Source organism: Pleurodeles waltl, chromosome 10 (genome assembly GCF_031143425.1).
Source record: "Pleurodeles waltl isolate 20211129_DDA chromosome 10, aPleWal1.hap1.20221129, whole genome shotgun sequence".
Lineage (NCBI taxonomy): Eukaryota > Metazoa > Chordata > Amphibia > Caudata > Salamandridae > Pleurodeles > Pleurodeles waltl.
This window is the reverse complement of record NC_090449.1, coordinates 747,003,794-747,025,687: the sequence shown is the minus strand read 5'-3', so window position 1 is coordinate 747,025,687 and position 21,894 is coordinate 747,003,794. Positions and strand designations below refer to the sequence as shown.

At 42.6% G+C, this 21,894-nt stretch overlaps 1 protein-coding gene across 1 annotated transcript in view; it reads left to right on the top strand.

Annotated features, from left to right (window-relative positions):
* RAB18 (RAB18, member RAS oncogene family) overlaps nt 1-16,398 on the top strand; it is a 156,870-nt gene extending 140,472 nt beyond the window's left edge. Inside the window, exons 5-7 of the mRNA XM_069211317.1 lie at nt 13,595-13,713; nt 13,797-13,863; nt 14,924-16,398. Of these exons, the coding sequence (XP_069067418.1) occupies nt 13,595-13,713; nt 13,797-13,863; nt 14,924-15,102 (365 nt within the window). The 3' untranslated portion in view covers nt 15,103-16,398. The remainder of the gene's footprint in view (nt 1-13,594; nt 13,714-13,796; nt 13,864-14,923) is intronic.
* The last annotated feature ends 5,496 nt before the right edge of the window (nt 16,399-21,894 follow it).

Sequence of the window (21,894 nt, the reverse complement as noted above, 5' to 3'; positions counted from 1 at the left end):
AACTCTTTGTCTCCTTTTCGCCCCTCCCCACCCCCCCAACAAAGGAAAGCCCGTATCTAAATTGGGTATCTTGGATGGTTAATTAAATGTGTTTGGACGTGTTGCACCAAAATTATATTTGCCCATACCTTCTAGACCACACTGTACCATGCTAAACCAGTATTCCACCAGCCCCCAGCCTTCAGAGGCAACTGCTGTGAAGTTCAAAAAACTACTAGAAGAATGTGCTGTATTCTGATAGTCATTCTGTCCACATTCACAGTGATGACACCACTGCAGCCTAATCGCTCCTAAGTCCCCACCGGTGAGACCACCTCACACATTTGTCCTGCATCCTCCAGGACTCCAGCTATCGAAAGTAAGTGTCTGGGGGACTACAGAAAGTGTGTGTGAAGGAGAGATTGAAAGTGGCAGAAACCTGCTGTGCAAAATAAGACTTTTCAAATGCTAAATATTTTAGTGAAGGAAAAACAAACTGACCTGTTGGCACTCATGCCTTGGAGGTGGTTGAGTGACTGCACTCAGTCACCTCAGTGACCCTAATTACACACCAGAGGTCACAAATAATGGGGGATTTTGTTAGCGGGTGGTGAGTACCAAAGGATGCAGCCGTTGGACTTGAACAGGATTTTAACCTTTTATGATATCCCCCTAATTGCACAGTGTATTATTGAGTAAACACTATATGATTAAAATGCATCCTTGCTTTTACTGAAAGGCTAGCAATGGGCTGGATAGTAGCTTATTGGTTGATTCTGACTTCTTGCCCCACCACATTACCTTGCTGAGATGCCCTCACTAATATACAAGTCAGCTGCGGAAAAGATTGCACTTGGTTCAGTTTGCAGAGCCAAAGTAGGATGGACCTCAGTTCACTAGTGGGAAATTGCCCGTCACATAGTTTTGGACCCAGTAACCTCCGAGTGCTCTTTGAACCACAAACAGGGTCTGACAGCGAGTCTTCCCATACCTGGACAACTTGTTAATTAGAGTGCGACGCCTCAGGAAGTTATGCTACACTTCCAAGTTTATTAGTCACTCTGAACAGCATGAGTCTGTGGTTCAATCGTGCAAAACCTGTGTCAGCCCCTCTATGGTCCATCCCATACTTGGGAACCTGACTTGGTGGATGCCATCCCCCTCTTGTTTCACAATTATCATACAAGACATGATAGAGCAGGGGGAGTGTTGGCAGTCATTCATAAAACTAATTATTCATGTTTCATTGAATCTCTTCAGACTTCTACCCCTGAAAAGCGATACATTTCTAAAAAAAAATAACACCTACTAGCTAATTTGCTGGGGTCCTAATCTCTAGACCTATGTCCTCCTTCATAGCTGAGTAAGCGCACATAATGGAACCTCGCCTAACATAATGTTACGTTCCTAGGTGATTTTAACTTCCATTTAAAAGATGATGCGTGCAATGATTCCCGAGCACTCAGGGATATAATGACGTGTTGTAGACTTTCACAACTGGTAATAACACTCACACATGGAGCAGGCCTCACATTGGATGCCATCTTCTCCAGTGACTCTCTCCTAAAAGTGTTTCCCTCTAAGCTGGTGTGACCATCATGCAGTTCCTTTCTCTCTCTCTCCAGGCCTCAGATTCAGGAGGCCCCCAACTGTGGGAACAGCAGAACATTTAAAAGAATCTGGAAAGGGCTTTCCAACTAAACTTTATCTCAAGCCTCAATCTACTGTAACTGAACTGATCACGAGGACATGGAACTAGCAGCTGCTGAGTTCTCCTCTCTGGCTCACTTCAGCCATCAATACTGTTGCTCCCATCAAGGAAACGTACAAGTGAAGAAAGTTACATAATTCCCTGTGGTTTTCAGAGAGGCTTAGAGTTTTAAGACAGTCCTGTTGTCACCAACAAAGGTCTTGGTAAAAAAAGCTATGACCCTCAGAAAAGAGCTCAGCACAAGACTGTAATGGGGAATACAAGGAATAGAACTCCCTCTACTGCACCAATAAGCTTTGGTCAGCTAAATCCTCTAAAGATCTCTACAAGCTGGTCAACTTGCTTTCCGCACCCTCAGGTTCCTCCTGCACAGAGGTATCTCTGTATTTTCGCAATCAAATTGTGAGAATTTTCATTCTACAATTTTGAATATTTAAAACAAACTTGATCTCTTCAATACGCACTCTTCTACTCCCCCTGCAAGGGTATTCCCAAGCAGCACTAAGCCCGTCAGAGACTAGGGGTACCAGGGATAATCTCACAGCATCTCCCTCTCCTGCTTCACCCATCTGACACCTGGGCAAATGGAGCTCCATCTTACTATAAAGTCAGGCTCTCCCTTTGAACCTTGTCCTCCCAAGATTTTGACGCTGGCAGCCAAAACCATTGCTCCTCCTCTAACAACAACCCTGAATAAAGCTATTACTTCAGGATGTTATCCACAACTATAGAAAAAAAGCTGCTGTTGAGCCACTTCTTAATAAATCAGTTTGGACCCTGCTGATTTAAAAAAAAAAAAAAAAAAAAATACTGTCCTTTTGCCCCTGGTGCCCTTACCTTCCAAAATTCTTGAAAAACATCTGAACTCCCAACTTATGGCGTATCTGGAACAACATGAACTGCTGGATGCATCACAGTTGGGTTCAGGACTAACCATGGGACCGAAACAGCTCTGGTTTCAGCAGTTAATAATATTCGATTTATGGTTGATGTAGGGCAGACTGCAGCACTAATTCTTTTGGATCTGCTGCAGCCTTCAACACCACCTCTCTGACCCTGTTTGCAGGACTGCTAATGGAACTGGGGCTTACAGACTCAGCATTAAAGCTTCTTACTTCCTTTATCAGTGGCAGGTCCCATACAGTAATCTTGGATCAATTCTGTTTTGAGCCTATCATCCTGCCGTGTGGGTTACCACAGGGCTCCTCCCTGAACCTGACATTGTTCAGCCTTTATGTATCCCCACTGGCTAAGCTCATAAGATGTTTCGGATTATAGGCTCTCTCGTATGCTTATGACACACAAATTATCATTTCAATAACTAAATATATAAAGGCTCTTTCCACCAAATTTAGAAACTGCATGCAGGCAGTATCTATCTGGATGGGCAAAACTATCTTGGACTCAATGGATACAAGACAGAGGTCTTGATCTTTAGTGGCCAACCATCCATTTGGAACAACTCCTTGGGGCCAGAAAAGTTGGGCTCCTTACCCCCACACCCACGGATTTTGCAAAGAATGTTGGCGTGCTCATCGACATAAATCTGTTATTTGGCCTTCAGGTCAGTCAGACAGTCTCAATCTACTTTTGGATTATTAACACTCTCAGCAAGATGTTTCCCAATATTATCTTCTTACTGCATAAGCACGTTGTTCTGGTGTTGCTGTTATGCAGGCTGGACTATTGCAGTGCATTGTCTGGGTGTCAGTTAGACTACAGTAGCCAAGTTGCAATTGATACAAAACGCGCCAGCAAGGCTAATTCTCGATATTCCTAAATATCAGTCACTCTCAGTAGAGATATCAAAGCTCCACTAGCTACCTGTGAACAAACATATTATTTTTAAAGCCTTATGCATTGTCCACAAGGCTCTTCACAACACGGGACCCTTTAGACTTAAAACCATGATTCAATGGTACACTTCCTCTAGACAGCTACAGTCCTCTAGCCATAACCGAGGGATTGTTTCTAAATTTTGAAAGGCAAGATAGGGAGGCAGAGCTTTCTTGGTGGCTGCGGCCTGCCACTGGAATTCACTTCCACACATCAGCACTAGCTTTCAGGGCCATACCCCTTTTTGTTACACCTGAAAAACCTGGATTTTCACTCTCTAAAGGAAGACTTTAAGGTCACTCACTCTCTGATTTCCTCTCCATCTGATCTCCCTCCTTTAGGACTAACTGTCATTAGTGCCTTCACGCCTTTGGCCATTTGCTTGCACTTTATAAATCCCTTTCATTTCATTACCTTGCTGGATTTTCTTTTATTCACTTAAGTCTTATAAATCTTTATAAGACATGATGGGTGACTACCTCTCAAAGCTCATCATTACTACTGTCCATGTCTTCTTACATCTTCCTGGTGCCTCCTGCTCAACTTCACACGAAACCTCTGTATATTACTGCCTGGACAATCAATGTTGCAAATACACAGACATTTTGAAATGCAGGCTAGTCATAACACTGCAATTGAATCATTCAGATTGTGGTATAAGTCACAAAAACTTCTGAAAGGCATCTGACAATCAACATGGATACATCTCAAAAGGTATAAGGAGCACATATGGATCAAATAGAGGTAGTAGTGGCATTGTCTCTAAAAACAAATCTTCTACCATATAATTATTATGGCACTTAGGGCAGTCCTGCAAGTCCTCAAGTCTTTTCTTGAAGCAATAATGACAACATGCTTGCTTGTGTAAATGGACTGTATACCAGTAATACAATACCTGAACAAACAGGGGTGGGGGGTACAATAGCTAGACTACTGTTTTTCATATCACAGCCCATCTTGAAGTGACCGCTATCCATAGAACTTTGGACCACAGTGAGTCATTTACTAGGTGTTCAAATTGCAGATGCATATTCACTCAGTTTTTCAGAAGAATCACAAATGGATCATAAACCATGATGTGTTGTATGACTTATTTTACAAATTGGTTATCCAGAGCTGAATCTATTTGCAGATGCAGGAAACAAAACAAAATGCACAACTTTAGCCTTCAGATGGCTACCAACTAGGGATGAAGAAGAATGCCTATCTCATCAACTGGTCAGGGAAGTTTCTGTATGTATTTCCTTCGATGGCCATTAATCCACCAGTCATAATCAAGCTGACAAATTCCAAAAATAGACAAATCTTCATAGCACCATAATGGTCAAACCACTGGTGGTTCACCACTCTTCTTTACCTATCAGAAGGATCACCCATGAGCAGACTGGATCTCGTGCACAATTTCAGGGTCTAAATTCTGTACCCTTTCCATCCTTAAATCTACCTCAAGAGTACATGGAAAATTCTAAAGAAAGCCACATGCTCGCCTGTGAGGGCTTCTATGTTTTCAGATGCAAGGGATGGTCTATGTTGCATAGAGAAGAATATTTCCAAGGAAGCAAAAATGAATTGCCTACTTTTGTTTTTCTGGGTCATGGTTGCAACTCTTCCCCCGTAATCGTACATCTTGCTGCTACTACAGCTTATAGAAAATATCCTTCACAATATTATTAGAGATTCCCTGGAGGGCATTAAAAATGTTTTCCAACAGTTAGGAGACCTTCTCCACCTTGGGTGTTAAATGTGATCCTTTTTAAACTTATGGATCTCCCGTTTGAACCCTTTCAAAAGGCATTCTTGCAGCATACCTCATGGAAAGTTGCTTTCATAATAGCAGTTACATCAGCACAAGAGGGTAGGTATGCTTCAAACCATAAGCGTCCATGAATCTTGCACAGATTTTCATTACGAAAAAGTACTCAGCAGAAACCATCCAAAGTTTCTTCCCAGAGCATTCCGATTTTCGTGTTTAAAAATTTCACTTCCCTTACTCTTTCATCATCGTTCCTCTCCATCTGAAACACCTTTACAGATCTGTGGTATGAGGACAATTTTTCTTTTTTAAATAGTATCTCAATAACGTAAAGGTTTTTTGTAGATCTAATTTTGTATTTGTGAACTGTGGGCCTGCTTGAATAGGTTTAGTCTCTTTAAAGCAGTCTATGATTTAGATGGATCGTCTCTTGTATAGTTTGGTATCAAAAAGAAGAAGAGTCCTTACTAGGTACACTAAAACCCCATTCTCCAAAACCAAAGCTCCTACTACTGCCTTGGTAATGCCAGACAGTTTATTGAGTAGTTTACGACAGCATGTGCTGTCGATTCACACATTGTGATCTAATATTCAGATCAGAATATAGCAACTTAATTTTCTTTGGAAGTTTTCAGTTTTAATTTATGATATGCATCATATGATTCATGACAACGTTTTCCAAAAAACACAACGTACAGGAAGACAGACTGCACATCATATTAAATGTTACCATTGGGTTTGTATTTGAGTGCCCGGTCAAATCTCTTCACGCAGAGGGTGAAACTGTACACCGAAGGCTGGAAAACAGGAGTGGTTGTAGCTGCTGAGCTGAATCTTTCAAACAGCCCACCATTTATCTAGCAGTCTCAAACCTGAGCCACCAGTTCACTTAAGAAGGCCTCCAGAGGTTCGGGTGAGGACGGTCGTGGATGCATGGAATTGTACTTGGAAAATATGCCTTTACCTCTTTCCCAATCTGTAATACCTGCTAGTCCTGAGAAGGCCATTCCATGGTCTGTAACATGTTTACCAAGGGACCAGGCCAAGCACAGGTGTAAGGTGTGCAAAGATAATTTGTCTCCCAGTGGAAATGCGCACAGTGCATGTGATAGCACCAAGGCACTCTGAGCCATCTCAAGGATCTTTTGAAGATGAGTTTGAAGAAGACATCAAAGCGGATAGGAAGCAGTTACATAGGGAACCAAGAGGTTTGGAGAAAGGCACTCCTGCAAGAGCCTGATGCTTCAGACTCTGGAGAATATATACCTAGGAAAACCTACATTGTACAGCAGAGTCATCACTTATGAATGCACACAATACAAACAGTTCCAACAGCTAATCTTACACAGTCATACCAACTTTGTAGTTGTATAAAGGCAATAGTTTAATGTAAACAGCAATGCCTTCTGCCTAAAGGGATACCAGTTGTCTGCATTAAGCAGTCCATTTACTTGCCAACATATTTTACCAACCCACATAATGATTCCTGTATATACACTGTTATGAGAACTCTAGTTTACTACATAGTTCATACTTAGCCTATTAGAAAAACTAATTTTGACACATTGAGACAGTTTGTAAGGAAGGTGTTGCTATATGGATTTTTAGGTGCATTCAGATTTGTCATGCATACAAAAAGCCAACACTCCAAGCTTTGCCACACAATCACTCCACTAATCTTTTATTTTGTTTAAAAAGGTAACTCTAGCATCTTGGAAATCATTTGTTAACTGATATTTGCCAGGTTGCAACAAGAACATTGGTCCACGCATTCACAGAACATTACTATGTGATTATACAAGTCGAAAAAGAATCTCAGTTTGGTCAGCGAGTGCCAATATTTGTTTTTAATATGTTCTTGCACTTTGTGCATGCTACTACTCTAGGTTGGAGAGGGTGGTACTTCTTTGCATAACATGTTAATCTACATTACATGTGCTGAAAACAGAAAAGTTACTTACCTGTAGAAATCAAATTGCAGCTTGTTGTGTTGTACATTCATATATGGCACTCCCACTTCCCCAGTTGTGTTTAAATAGCAGAACACAAAGTTATACAACATTCATGATTTTTTTTTTTAAAGAAACATTGGCTCCTGTTTCAACTAGAAAGCATATGTGCGTAATCTGAGGGGAAGTATTTGTCGTCTTGCGTTGTGGGTTTTGGGAACATCATCACAAGTCATTTGATACACAGTTCAAAGCAAAACTAAAGTCTTCTAAAGAAAATAAGTTGTAATAATCTTGACCCAACTAGTTGAATCCACAACACAGCAAGCTGGTAACAGATTATTGCAGGTAAGCAACATTTTCTATAACTTTCTCCATTATCAGTTTTTTACAGATTATGTTTGTTTCTTATTAACAAAATATGTAATGTTGTAGGAAAACTACTGAAGGGAAATACCACCTGTTAAATAAAAGTCAGACTTGATAATACCTAGCATTCACTTTATTTATCTACAGTGTTTATAAATAATGTTCATTCATTTTTTAGAGGTTATCCAAAAGTAAGGGGACTCTGAAAGTACTCTAGTTATAGGTATTTGCATTGGTTTTGAAGGAAAGCTATTTTCATTGCCTAAACGATTACTGGTAAGCCCTCTAAAACAGCGCATCTGTTACAGGCAACCAACCAATGTTCTCCATTGTACAATAACAATAGGATGCGCGAGGAGAGAGGAGGCGGCGTCACTCGGGCAGGAGCCATTTAAAACTTAATCGCGCTCCCGCAACCGCGGGAAGCGCGAGGAGAGAGGAGGCGGCGTCACTCGGGCAGGAGCCCTTTTAAACTTAATCGCGCTCCCGCAACTGCGGGAAGCGCGAGGAGAGAGGAGGCGGCGTCACTCGGGCAGGAGCCCTTTAAAACTTAATCGCGCTCCCGCAACCGCGGGAAGCGCGAGGAGAGAGGAGGCGGCGTCACTCGGGCAGGAGCCCTTTTAAACTTAATCGCGCTCCCGCAACCGCGGGAAGCGCGAGGAGAGAGGAGGCGGCGTCACTCGGGCAGGAGCCCTTTAAAACTTAATCGCGCTCCCGCAACCACGGGGCGCGCGCGGGCGAAGCCCGGGCCAAGGGCGCGCCCGTCTGAGGCTGGGCTGGACTACCCCTCTTTCATCTCCAGTGGAGGGTGACTATTTATACATTTACTAACATTGGGGATTTTTTTTTTTTTGGAGCCCTTTTAGTGGTTCTAGTGGGCTTTTAATATTTTTTATTTTTATTTATTAATTTGTTTTGTTTGATTTGTTATTCACATTTTTTTTTTTTTAAATGGGCAGGAAAAGCGGACCGTTAACTGGTCCCATAGGGGGTGGTGGTGGTGGTAGTAGACGGGGGAGTGGCACCACCACATTGGACTCCTTCCTCGCAAGAGCTGTCGGGGTTGTAACGAAGGAGATTGGCCTGGCAGAGAGGAGGTTATCCATGGAACTGGAGGACTGGCGTCTGGCCCCATTAGATAATGGTCCTCGTGAGGTTGTGGGTGTGGAGGTAACTTATCCGGGGGGAGACCAAGGTACTGTTATGGTTGCTGCTGAGGCTGCTCAAATTGAGGGTTCTGGTGGCCAAGGACCTTCCAGAAGGAGTAAAATACTTTTATTATCTTCTCCCCCGGCCTGCCCCCTGGATAAATGTAGTCCCCCCCCCCCCGAGAAAAAAAAAAGGTCTTAAAGAAATCAATCCCCAAGCCGAAAACACTCCCCTTGGAACTCCCTAAGGGTACAAGTAGTGACCCTGCACCTTGCCAGCAGCTGGGTTGTGATGTTACTATTTTATTGTCAAAATTTCGTGAAATGATCCAGGAGATTTTATCCCCCGTTGTGGCGAAACTATCGGCCATAGAAAAGGCAGTTTCTTTGATATCGGTGCAAGGAAGCCAGGGGAAGCACTGTGTAGGTGGATGTGTGACCCCGACCAGGCGATCCCATCCCTGTGAGGAGTTGCTCCTGCCAGAGGACGCTGCGGGGCCATTGGGGCCTCTGGGAAAATCATCTCAGTTATTGGTTAATTCTGGAAATTCTGGGGGACAGGGCGCTCATGCTGAGATTGCGTCGGCTGCACCGACTTCTATATTAAGGGCGGATAGGATTATCAATAGGCCTAGCTGTAGTAGGCAGCCTGATCCTGAATTTGTGGTAACGGGGGGGGGACTGACCAACAGCTGGTTGGGAATAATAATCTGAATCTCCCGACGGCCAGGGCTGCATTGACCTGTTTGGATCTCCCCCTAGCTTGTGCCCCTTATGTGGTGGTGTTGGCGAATGTACCTGCTCTTGCCTCCGGGGTAACTGAGTCCACGGCCCAACTCACAAATAAGGCTGGATATTGGTTGAGTAAGAACTGTGATTTCTCATGCAAGGATTTCAATGATATTTTGTTTGCCAGAAGAATTGGATGGGTTGGGCCCAAAAAAAGGTGGGGGATGAAGATTGTATTATTAGAAATGTTAGATACCTAGCCCTGAGTCAAAGGCTCCTTTCTACCTACCGCCCTGCTGTATTTAGAGCTGGTGCAATTGGTTTGGTCCCTTTGGGTTATTTTTATGACCACATGCGATTGAGTGCTGGGGTATCTCCAGGTTCTGGTAGGTTTCCCCCCCTGGGTCAAAATAGTCACCGGGCAACCAGCAGAAGAACTGTCTCTAACAGTAATTTATCCTTGGAAGGGGTGGACTGACAATGCGCCAAAACCCTGGCTATACGGGAAGAGGTGCCCCCACAGTGCAAGCTTATCTCATGGAATATTGCGGGCTATGATGCTAAGTTATCTAATCAGGCGTGGATTAGGTGTGTGACTACTTTTGATGTGATCATGCTTCAGGAAACCTGGTCAGAGGGGTTGTCTGTGTGGGATGGGTATAACAGATTTGCAATTCCAGCTGTGAAGTCTCTTGGTGGCCGCTCAATAGGTGGCTTGGTTACCCTTATCCGCCTCTCTAAGATAGTGGGTGCTTTTCAAATTAACTGCAATCACCAAGGTATATTGCTGGTATGGGTAATTTTCTCTAATAATTTTAATATTTTACTGGTTAACTTTTATAATGCTGTGTGGGATGTGGGGTGCCAAATTGGGGCCCTGTTTTCCGTTCTTCAGGTTTTGAAACACAGAATGGAGGAGATAGGGTTAGAATTCTGTGCTATTGTCTCTGGAGACTTTAATGCCAAGCTGGGGAGGCTCAGCACTGTGGTTAATCCCTTTATCTTTGACTACGAGGATAATTCAGTGGATGGTCTGCAGGACTCCAGAGGCAAAGTTCTAATCAAGGAACTCAGGAAGATGGGCCTTCTGAATTTGTGTGATATAGAAGCCGTAGGCACTCATCAACTCCCAACCTATGTGGGAAGAGGATCTGAATCCACTATTGACTATATTTTTATGTCTCCACCTTTGAAAGACCTGGTGATTGGGGGGGGGGTGCTGGGGGAGAGTTTCAGTGATCATAATCCCCTTATAGTATCCTTTAAACTCCCTGGGGCCCTACAAAAATTAGGACGAGGTAGGCCAACAGTAGTGGAGATAAAGGACCAGGGTAGGCAGCTTGGGTGGAAACAAGTGGATTCCCTAAAAGTTGTAGAAAGGGTGGTGGGGGGAAATTTACATTTATTTATGGACACATTCTTGATAGAGGCTCCTAATCCTAAAACTGTTATGAATGCAATAAAAGTAGTAAATGCAGCAGTGAGAGACTGCCTTTTTTCAGTAGGCAGCCAACATAGCAAATGTAATTGTGGTTGGTATGATAAGACCTGCTATGTTGCAAGGGCAAACCTGAAGATGGCTACTAAGAAACATCCTAGAGATTGGGTCCTCGTAAAAGAAGCTAGATTGAAATATAAGAGGGCCTTGAGGGATAGTAAGATAAAACATAAAGATAAAGCCTGGGAAGAGTTAGAACGTGCCATAGCTCTGAAGGATCCTGGCCTGTTCTGGAAAGTGGTAAATAGAGGTTCCTTTGGAACAGATACATCTGAGGGCCTTGCTGTAACATCGCCCCGGAAGCATGGGTAGCTCACTTTTGTAGTATTTTTGAGGGTTCTCCCCTAAGAAATCACCGGGAGAACGAGTATGAGATGGCTCCCAACCTAGCAATTAGGTTTTCGCTTCAGGAGGTTATGGATGCGATACAGTGTAGTGCGAGCAATAAAGCTCCGGGCTCGGATTCGATCCCTATGGGCTTGTATAAAGCGAACCCCCAGTTATGGGCACCTGTTCTCTTAAATGTCCTTAATGCAGCAGTTACTGTGTGTACCCCTGCCTCTTGGAGACTGGCATGTATTGTCCCAGTGTTTAAAAAGGGCGACCGAAATGATCCTAAGTCCTACCGCCCTATTTCTCTACTGGACTCTTCGGCGAAGATTCTGGGACGGATTATTTTAAGGCGCCTGGAGTCCTGGATGGTAGGGAATGATATCTTAAGCCGGGACCAGTATGGTTTTAGGGAAGGCCTTGGCACGCAAGATCAATGTCTCAACTTATTGATGCTGATCGGCAAATACACGCAGGCCAGGAAAGTTACTCTCTATCTTGCTTTTATGGATCTCAGCTGTGCCTTCGATAAGGTGAACCGGTCTATATTATGGGAAAGGTTAAATCAGCTAGGGCTGGATCCTAATATTGTAGAGTTGCTCCGATATCTACATTCTGGGACGGTTGCAAATGTGAGGGTGGGGTCGGATGGGGAATGCTCAGAGGCCTTTAAGCTTTCAAGGGGTGTGCGCCAGGGGTGTGTTCTGGCTCCTACTTTGTTTTCTTCTATATACAAATGGACTGTCTGATTTTCTGCTGAAACAATGTAGGGATGTTCCAAAGGTGAATGGTACTGATATCCCTGTGCTGACGTACGCGGATGACGCAGTCCTCATGGCCCGTACTATGAATGGTCTCCGGGAAATAGTTAGAGCTTATACCTCCTTTATGTCAGCTTTGGGTTTAGAGGTCAATTTTAAGAAATCTCATTTTATGGTGTGTGGAAGACCCTTGAGTAGGGTGGGGGAGCTAAGGGTGGAGGATCAAATTATTAGCAGGGTCCATGAGTTTCCATACCTAGGGATTATTTTTGATGAGAAAGGATCTTGGAAACCTTGTATTGCCAGAAGGTGTGTGCTTTTTCATGCAGCTGTTGGTGCGACTTTTGACTTTGCTGTAAGGGTAGGCAGTAAACCTATCAAGCCTTTGCTTGAAATTTATAGGCGGAAATGCCTCCCTGTCCTGCTGTATGGTGCTGCACTTTGGGGGTATTGGGACTCCCGAGCCCTTACGGTGGAAGAAAATCGGTTCTGTAGTAGGCTATTGGGAGTTGGACAAAATATCCCTGGTTGTAGCCTCCATTTGGAGCTGGAGTTTGTGCATGACACTATTCAGTTGGCTCCCCTTCTGCTATGGATCTCAATTTGGACTAATGAACATGCCACTCTGAATATGGATATTTTAAAGGATTGTCTGGCTTGTGATAATGCAAAGAATATTCCCTAGTTGATGCACATAAGGAAGTTGGCTCGTGATTTGGGGCGGCCTGAACTGGTTGATCATCCCGAAGGCCTGATTAGCTGTGATAAGAAATGGGTTAAGGAGAATTTTTTAAGAATCCAGAAGAACAGGAGGGAGGGGGAGGCCTTAGGGAAAAAATCGATCAGGGATTTCATTATGCTAAAGATGTGGGTAGGTCCTGAGCACTATCTCTTAGAGATAAAGGATGTGAGGGAAAGGTCTCTCATAACCCGTTTCCGCTTGGGGATCATCAGAAGTAATCTGTGTTTCCCGTTAGGCCAGTATGGAGACAAATATATTAGACCCTGCCCCTGTGATGGGGTGTCCAAACAGACCTTGCCCCATTTTACTTTGTTTTGTGTTTTTTATGCACCATTCAGAACTCGTTTTTTATTACCTCTTCTAAGGCCCAAGGGTTTTGTGCAATATTGTCCTGCTTTTATGTGGTTGCAGATGGCCTCAGATGTATTGGTGAGGAAGGGGCTGGGATCATTCCTGAAGGGAGCTATTACTTGGCGTAATAATGTGGAGTTTTTAGAATGAATTTTCTATTTTATTGCTTCTATGTATGTGATTATATATGTTTTTTATTCCTGATGGGTGTTCTTATTATTTATGGTTTTATTGCTATTTTTAACAAATGTATTGGAGAATATTTATTGTAATGGATGAAGTTTTTCATACAGAATAAAGTTATATATATATATAATAGGATGATTGTTATTTCGGTTTAAAAATTGTTACATTTATATTGCAATATTTTTTATTTATAAACTCAGGTTCCTACTTGTAGAATTGCTTTTAAATGAAAGATTTGTGTTCTTGTTTTAGTTTATGATGTTGCAAGAAGAGACACATTTATTAAATTAGACAATTGGTTAAACGAATTGGAAACCTACTGCACAAGGAATGACATTGTGAAAATGCTTGTTGCTAACAAAATTGATAAGGTAAGAAACGTATTCATTGATAAATGTTTTATTTCCTCGTATTGAAGTGTTAAAAGCTAACATGTATTCTTTTTTTATCCAAGGAAAATAGAGAAGTAGACAGAAATGAAGGTCTGAAATTTGCTAGAAAACATTCCATGCTTTTTATAGGTATGTTTTAAATTGTTTTTCACAATTTCATTTTGCCAGTCATTTAAAAATGAAATTTCTTTTTGCAGAGGTTACAGTGTGAGAGCTAATTGAAATCACCTAACAACTTAATTCTTAAATATTCATTGGCTAATTCGGTGTGTTGTATCAAATAAATGCTCTATCTAAATGTTAACCAGAAGTAAGTTTTGTTAATTTCCATCACCTTAGAGTCCAACAGTGATAAAGTAAATAGTTATATGTATTCTTGACTATATGTAATTTCTTAAAAAATATGCTTAGCATGGAGTTTTTCTGAGGGAGCAAACAAACTCTACACACAATATAGATCAAGCCCAAACTCTGTATAGGATACATGATAACCTATTCACTTTTTTCCAAAAACTTAATTTTTAAAAAGACATCTACCAGGAAATACATTGTCTCTTATTCCGAATATAACATTAAAAACAGAGTCAAGTCTACCATATAATTTATAATCTGTAAATTCACAAAAGCACAGCCTTGGAAATTAGCTGTTTGGAGCCAACAGGTGTTTCATATGTGTCCCCACTTTTTTTCTGGGCTGTTAATCTCAATCAGGGCTTCTGCTTTCTTTCTCTGCTCAAAGTCTGGTGCAAAGTCTTTCGCTAAACTAAACCAGTTCTTCTCGTATGTACCATAAGCCTTGAATTTTACCCATCAAAAAATGGTGAGCTACGCTGTCAGCTCTCTTTTTCATTCCTTACTTTATGGCGTATGGAGACATATTTTGAAAACTCTGCTCCAGAAGGAACCATCGGGTGGCATTTGAATAGAAACCATTTGAAATGATTGAAAACCCTCTACTCTTCAAGATATTTGCGTGATTTTGTGGCCTATTGTTTTCACAGTTACAAAATAGAACTGACAGGATAGCTCTTTTTTTTTTGATGGTGAAATTCAAGGTCCATCAGTGTTATTAAGAAATAGGACTCTTTTGGATGAATCTACTGTGTTTAATCAGGATAACCAACTTAATGATCAGAGAATTTTGGTGAGGATCACAAAATGTAATATGAATTGTTTCACCTTACTTTAGAGGCAAGTGCCAAAACGTGTGATGGTGTACAGTGCGCCTTTGAAGAACTTGTCGAAAAGATAATTCAGACTCCTGGATTGTGGGAAAGTGAATCTCAGTCAAAAGGAGTAAGATTATCAAGCCAAGACGGAGGAGCAGGAGGAGGAGGAGCATGCAGTGGATATTGTTCCCTGGTGTAAACTTCTAAAGTGCTTTCCCACTTCATATTTAATAATCTAGTGACATTTCTTTTTGTACATACATTCATTAAATGATTGTTTTAGGGACCTTGTGGTTTGTTTCGTATCATGGTAGTAAAATGTTTTGGTAACCAACTGACATTTAGGTGTAAATGGTCTATTACTGTATGCACGATACATTTTCAGTTTTCAGGTTCTATTTTTTTAAAATGACATCAACCAGGTGGACAAGAAGAAGTGCACACACCCCGGCATCAGTAATTCATCATGTATTACCATGTTTGTATCAATCACATGCATCACATGCATATGTTGCGGTTTATGTGGCTTTTCTTTTTTATTCGTAGGTGATATTGATAGCATCTTGCTACCCTTCATTGCAAGCCTAACTAGAATGCAGAAATTTAGCAGTAGCAAGGTGCTACATGAAACAAATACTTTTCCTTTCAGTTATAGGAGAATAAGCATGATTATGCAGCTTTTTGAAACAATTTATTACAATAATTGTTCGCATTACATCGTTTTATGGAGCCATGTGTTTCACGCTTTCAGCTCAGAGTTTCAACACCATCTCCTAGTTTATCAAATACAAGTAATTGTAGAATTGGGATGATGGCCCCAGTTGTTTTGTGACTCAGAGCGCTGTTAAACTAGACTTCATAAGACAGGATTATAATGTAGACGCTTAGAAATAGCAACAATGTATAAAGCTAATGCAGGGTTCACATTAGCAAATAGCTTAATGTTTTATGAAAATACACTAAAATCTACAGCTGCAGCACTAGAGTGCCACACTTGAAAATCTTTATTTTAATCATTGCTTCTGAAGTTAACTAAGTTTTAATGGAAGGTTTTTAATCCTGAGTAAAATTGATTGTGCTCCCTTTATGGACTTGCTCAAGCAGCAACCTTCTGAGAAACTTGTTCTAGAAAAAATATGTGCAACATTTGTTAAACAAGGCTATAAATCGGTTGCTTTTTAATGGCCATCTAGTTTTCCATCCTGAAGTAGGGCACTCTGAAAAACCCAAATTAACAGGCACAACATTTTGTACCATGATTATGTTTCTGTTTCTGTGGTGGAGTAATATTGTACCGAGAATCCTTTTCTGTTTCCTATATTGGCATTTGAAAAGTCTAACAAACTTGTTATGAAGAAATCTCACATAAGAGTATAGAATTCCTTATTTTCTTTGCAACTTATCACTTGTATATCACATTATTTACTGTATAACTAATGTCAAGTGGCTTGTTTCAGAAAATATGCTTGCATAGTAAATAAACTTTTTCACAGAATCCATTTTGTAATGTCATTTCACATCTTACATTGATTGATAAATTAGTTAATGGGAACAATGTGTACTCATTTGAGGACTATGTATATATCACTTTTAATAGTTTGATGGGCATCTCAGATATCTGAGAACTTCTCATGGAGCATTCTCTGCCGCTCACCCGGACAGGCGATAGCTTAGGCAAGAACATGTTCTCTTCCTCTAGCCTAGCATTGCAGTTGGTGAACACTGCATGCCTGTTGGACTGTTATTCCCATATCTTGTGGGATTTATGGTTGCGCAAGTGCTGCCACAGGCCCTGGAGGAGGCCCACGCCATGCTGTCCCAAGCAGTGAAAGACAGGAGAGATGCAATGAAGTTCACCATTAGGTATGGTTTGGACACGACTGACTCACTGTGCAGAGCGGTTTCCTCAACAGTGCCCTTGACGCGCCACACCTGGTTGAGAACCTCTGGCTTTCTTGAGATGTCCAAGCCAACCTCATGGACATGCCCTTTGACCGGGGCTCATCTCCTAGGAGAGAAGGCAGACTTTGCGCTGCATCCCTTCAAGGACACGTGGGCTATGGCCATGTCCTTGGGCCTCTCAGTGACACCTTGCCCCCAGTCTGCCTTTCACCCCTTTTGTAGCTACAGAAGGGGCGTGCCACCTCACCATCCCTATGCCAGGCACTTTCCTGCAAAGGCTCCCCAAGCTATGCGAGTATGTGGACATTGTGAATTCCAACCCCATGGGTCTAGTAGCCAGAAGTCATTTGCACCAATCCCCAGCCGCTGCAGCCTCTAAGCCCTCCTAGTCAGGTTCTGCAAGACCATGGGTGCCCACTGGCAGTACATTACATCAGACAAATGGGTTTTGCAGAACATTCAAAGGGCTGTTCCCTCCCTTTCCAATCTTCCCTCCCCCAATACCGCCAACAGAAGACAGCTGGCGGAGGATCATCTGTCTCGAGTCCAAGAGGAAGTTATAGCTTTCTTAGCCAAGAGAGCTATTGAAAGGTTTGCGATATCAGAAGGAGGCAGTGGTTGCTATTCACCCTACTTTCTGATTCCCAGAAAGAGCAAGGGTCTTTACCCCATTCTAGACCTGCAAACTGTCACTCTCTTCCTAAAGAAGAGGAAATTCAAGATGCTCACTTTGGCTCAGGTCTTGTCTGCCCTAGTCAAGACTGGCTGGTAGCGTTGGATTTGCAGGATGCATATTTTGACAGCCCCATCCTGCTTGCGGTTCAAGGTAGGCCACAAACAATTTCAGTTCACTGTTCTTCCCTTTGGCCTTACCAGCGCTCTCGGGTGTTCACCAAGGTGATGGCAGTGTTTGCTGCTCATCTGCGGAGATTAGGGGTGTCAGTCTTCCCCCATCTCGACAACTAGCTGATGAAAGCGGACTAGGCTGGCACCTCCCACCTTGAGACTATGGCGGTCCTTCTGCATCCGCTAGGATCACTATAAACATGCCAAAGTCATACTTGACTCCTTCTGAGACTCTTCCCTTCATCAGAGCTGTTGGGGACAAAGTGCAGTTTCTGGCTTATCCTCCCAAGCAGCGAGTCCAGGATATTCAGGTTATGGTACCAGTGTTTCAGACTGTATCCTGGAGTTTGGTGAGAATGACTCCGAAGCTGCTGGGCCTCATGGCCTCCTGCATCCTGCTGGTGAATCATGTCAGGTGGCATATGCAGACTCTGCAGAGGGACCTTGAGTTCCAGTGGACGCAGCATCAGAGGAACCTCTACAGCATGGTCCAGATCTCGGAGGAAACAGCAAAAGATTTGCAGTGGTGGCTTACGAACTGCACTTGGGTCAGAGGCAGACCCCTCTCCCTTCCCCAACCACATCTGACAGTAGTGACAGATGGACCACTCCTGGGATGGGACGGACATCTGGGAGAGGTAGAGATGAGAGGACTTTAGTCTCCGGCGGAATCCTGACTCCACATCAACTTGCTGGAGTTCCTGACAATCCAGTTATCATTGAATACATTTATTCCCTCTGTCAAAGGAGAGATACTGCAGGTGTTCATGGACACCACCACCCCCATCTGATACTGCAACAAGCTGTGCAGGGTGGGGTGGTGGACCCTTTGTCAAGAGGCCTTGTGTCTCTGGACATAGCTGGAACAGCAGGGCATAACCATGGTGGTTCAACACCTGACAGATTATCTGAACGCCAGGGCGGATGAACTCAGCCACTGGTGCCTAGCGGATCACGAATGGCATCTCCATTCAGAAGAGGCACAAAGATTCTTTCAGCAGTGGGGATACCCTCAGTTAGAGCTGCTTGCCTCCAAAGAGTAAGCGCAATGTCAGCAGTTTTGCGCGTTGGAGTTTCCAAGGCGGCTATTGCTCAGAGATGGTTTTCTTCTCGAGTGGAGTTCAGGCCTCCAGTACGCCTTCCCACCCATACCGCTTCTGCCAATAGTCCTAAAGCAGATCAGGAATGACCGGCCCAAGTTATCCTTGTGGCTCCGGACAGGACACAGAGAGTCTGGTATCTACAAGCTTTTGAAAATGAGCATTGATCCTCTGATCAAAATGCCCCTTTGGGAGGATCTTCTGCCGCAGCAACAGGGGAGGGTTCTCCACCTGAACCTGTCAACTCCCCCGCCTCCTTGCGTGGAGATCGAGTGGCGACAGTTGCTAGCTTTTGAACCTTCCTCCCAAAGTCTGTAATGTTATATTAGCAGCCAGGAGTCCCTCCACCAAAACGGTATATGCCTGCAGTTGACCAAAATTTGTAAAATATTGTACTGGCCAATCAAAACTTACTCCTGGCTCCCAGCATGTGGGAAGAGCTAAAGGCCCTCCCTAGTGATGCTCACATAATTGTCTGGTGATAGCTGCAATGTCAAGCCAGACCATAAAAAGGAAAGGGAACTATTCCCAAGTTACCACACTTAAAGCAAAGTAAGCACTCTCACTTTAAGCTGCCCAAGCATCTCCACAATTCCAGCCTGCTTCACAGTGGCGGTAAGCCTATCTGTTCTGATTTTATCTCTTTGATATGAACATCAAAGAAACTGATAACGGCCATTACATATTTCTTCCTGTGTGAAAAGTAGTATTTTGGAGCATTTATTTTTTACATCCTTCAACATTTTTAAGATATGTCAGTTTTAATTCTTGAAGGTAAAATGGGACAGTCCTCTGTCCACGTCTTTCCAGTGTTCAAAAGCTCTACATATTATTTGTGTAGCTGCTCCAAGTGTAATGTGCTATTTATTATTTTTGTGGGGACGACCAAAGACACTTTTGGATCATAACGCTCTCCTATACCTTTTATGCCATATAGTGTTTTCAGGTGTCAAAGATATTAGTGTGTGTGTAATCAAAACCTGAACACAGAGTTAAATCTGTAAAGGAGGAGGAAATAAAAATAATAGTCCAGGGAATTATAGTGGAAGGGGTGTTTTGCTTATCACTTTCTTGAATATTACGCAGTAGCACCCAGTTCGTATTTTGCACAATGTGTTGTCTACCCGATTCCTTTTATTTTTTGTTGAAGATTTTATCTTTAATAATTTTTGCTGCGAGAGTTGACCCTTCACCATGGACTGTACAACTGTTTGCGTTACAGCTGTGGAAGGCAGCTGTTATCAGAAGCTGTTCTGATCATATATTGTCTGCTTGGTATAGCAGCAAAGTTTGTGCAGTATGCCCTGCAAGATTGAGTGCTAATTACAGGCCCCTTTTCCACAGTGCCTGGAAGTGTGCAGCATCACTCAAAGTACTCTTTACACAGGGGACTATTTTAACCAATCAGTTCTTGGAGAAGGAGGATTTAATATAACTATTCACCAATAAGTAAGTTAACAAAACAGACCCTTACATCTGCAGCACTTTACAAAGTCCAGCAGCAAGTTTAAAGGCTGTCTTGGCAGTTTTATTCCCTTTAGAATTTGAATAATGACAACGTTTTTTAACGTTTACCCTTCACAATAGAGCCTGCTTAAATTAAAAGTGCAATGTCTAGAGAGTTGTGTGTTGTATCATGTATTTATATTGTTGGCACAGAGTTATATCACTTGGCCGTCCATAGTCATGCTATTGATGATGTCAAATGCAAGGAGACTTGTTGTCAGCACTGATGGCATTTCTGATACAATCCGTGACCTCAAGTGTAATGTCGTGAGCGGTACTCTTGGGGCGAACTTTGTGTTGCGTGCCGTAACTAGTGAATTTCAGTTGTTTTAGCTTTTGCAAGCATAATTCCCCATTCAAATAAAGATTTTAAAGTAAATTTCTATTTTTAACTATTATTTGTTGCCTTTTCTGTTCCTAATCGGAGCTCACCCTTAATGGGTTTTTTTCAGTGCGTTATTGGACTTTTGTAATTATATTAAACAGTTTTGAATAGCACTATAATTAATATAGGGGAGGTCTTGAAGAGGCCAGGTTAATGAAAGGCGCCAAATCACTGGGAAAAGGACGTGGCCCCATTCTGCCACTGGTGTGCTAAAGGTGTTTTTAAAGAGATAGATCTTTAGGGTTTTTGTGACCATAGAATAGGTCTACTTTGCTCGTACAAAGGCTTTGCCCAAGCACAGAAGGGTGAGGGCTCTTAGGCTATAGGCACTATTATGTACATAACCCCTGTTGACGGCATTTGCAACGAGAGTGGACCCCTTCCCAAACCCCTCAGTGGACATTAGTGATAGTGCACAGCGTTTGCAATGCACAGGAGAAGTGGGGCACAGGAACTATGATGAGTGGACATAGCAAAATGTGTATGGTGACAGGAGTGTTTGGCTAAGGGACCTTGCCCCGGGTTTGCACTTACACCTTTGTCCTTTTATTTGAGCACAGGGTCAAGAGCCATAGTAGTTAGGACCATCAGGCTACGATTCTGATGTTTGAATAGTAGTTGGCTGGTTCTAAAAGTGTCAGGGACGGCAAGAAGTCGTGACATCTTGTGTACTACTTTTCACTTGCATGATGTGATGGATGAGGACCCTGCAGTGGTGCTGTTTTGGGGCGATTGGTTTCAGCATCTAAGAGGATGACTTGTTTGATGTCATAACAATCTACATTACTTTATAGGTTGATCTGTAGTGGTGATTGTACACAGACAATCATATGGACAATCAGCCTTTTTAACTCCTGCTTGCTTAGTAGACAATGGGGACGGATGCCTGTACTTTGACTGGTGAGGACATCTTGAGTACAGAGCAAACAGAAAACTGCATTCTCCCCTTGAATAGAACCTTCAAGTGCATAACTTTGTGAACTCCAGTTGCCATTTGAGTGGTCTTGGAAATACACTTTGCGTTTTGTGGGATGCCAATTTCCACTATGTATTTCCCCTATTTAGTTGATGTCTGAGGTGCTTCAGAAAATAAAACTGAAGCAAACATGTATAAGCCTCATTTCACTAAATAGGATGAGTGTCTGGTAAATACAGATGTTGGCACTCATTGGTCCCTTCCAGTTTTGTTGCCACACAGAGTATCTTCGCTTATAGCAGATGGCCAGGTTCTGCGATTGAATACTCAAGTCCT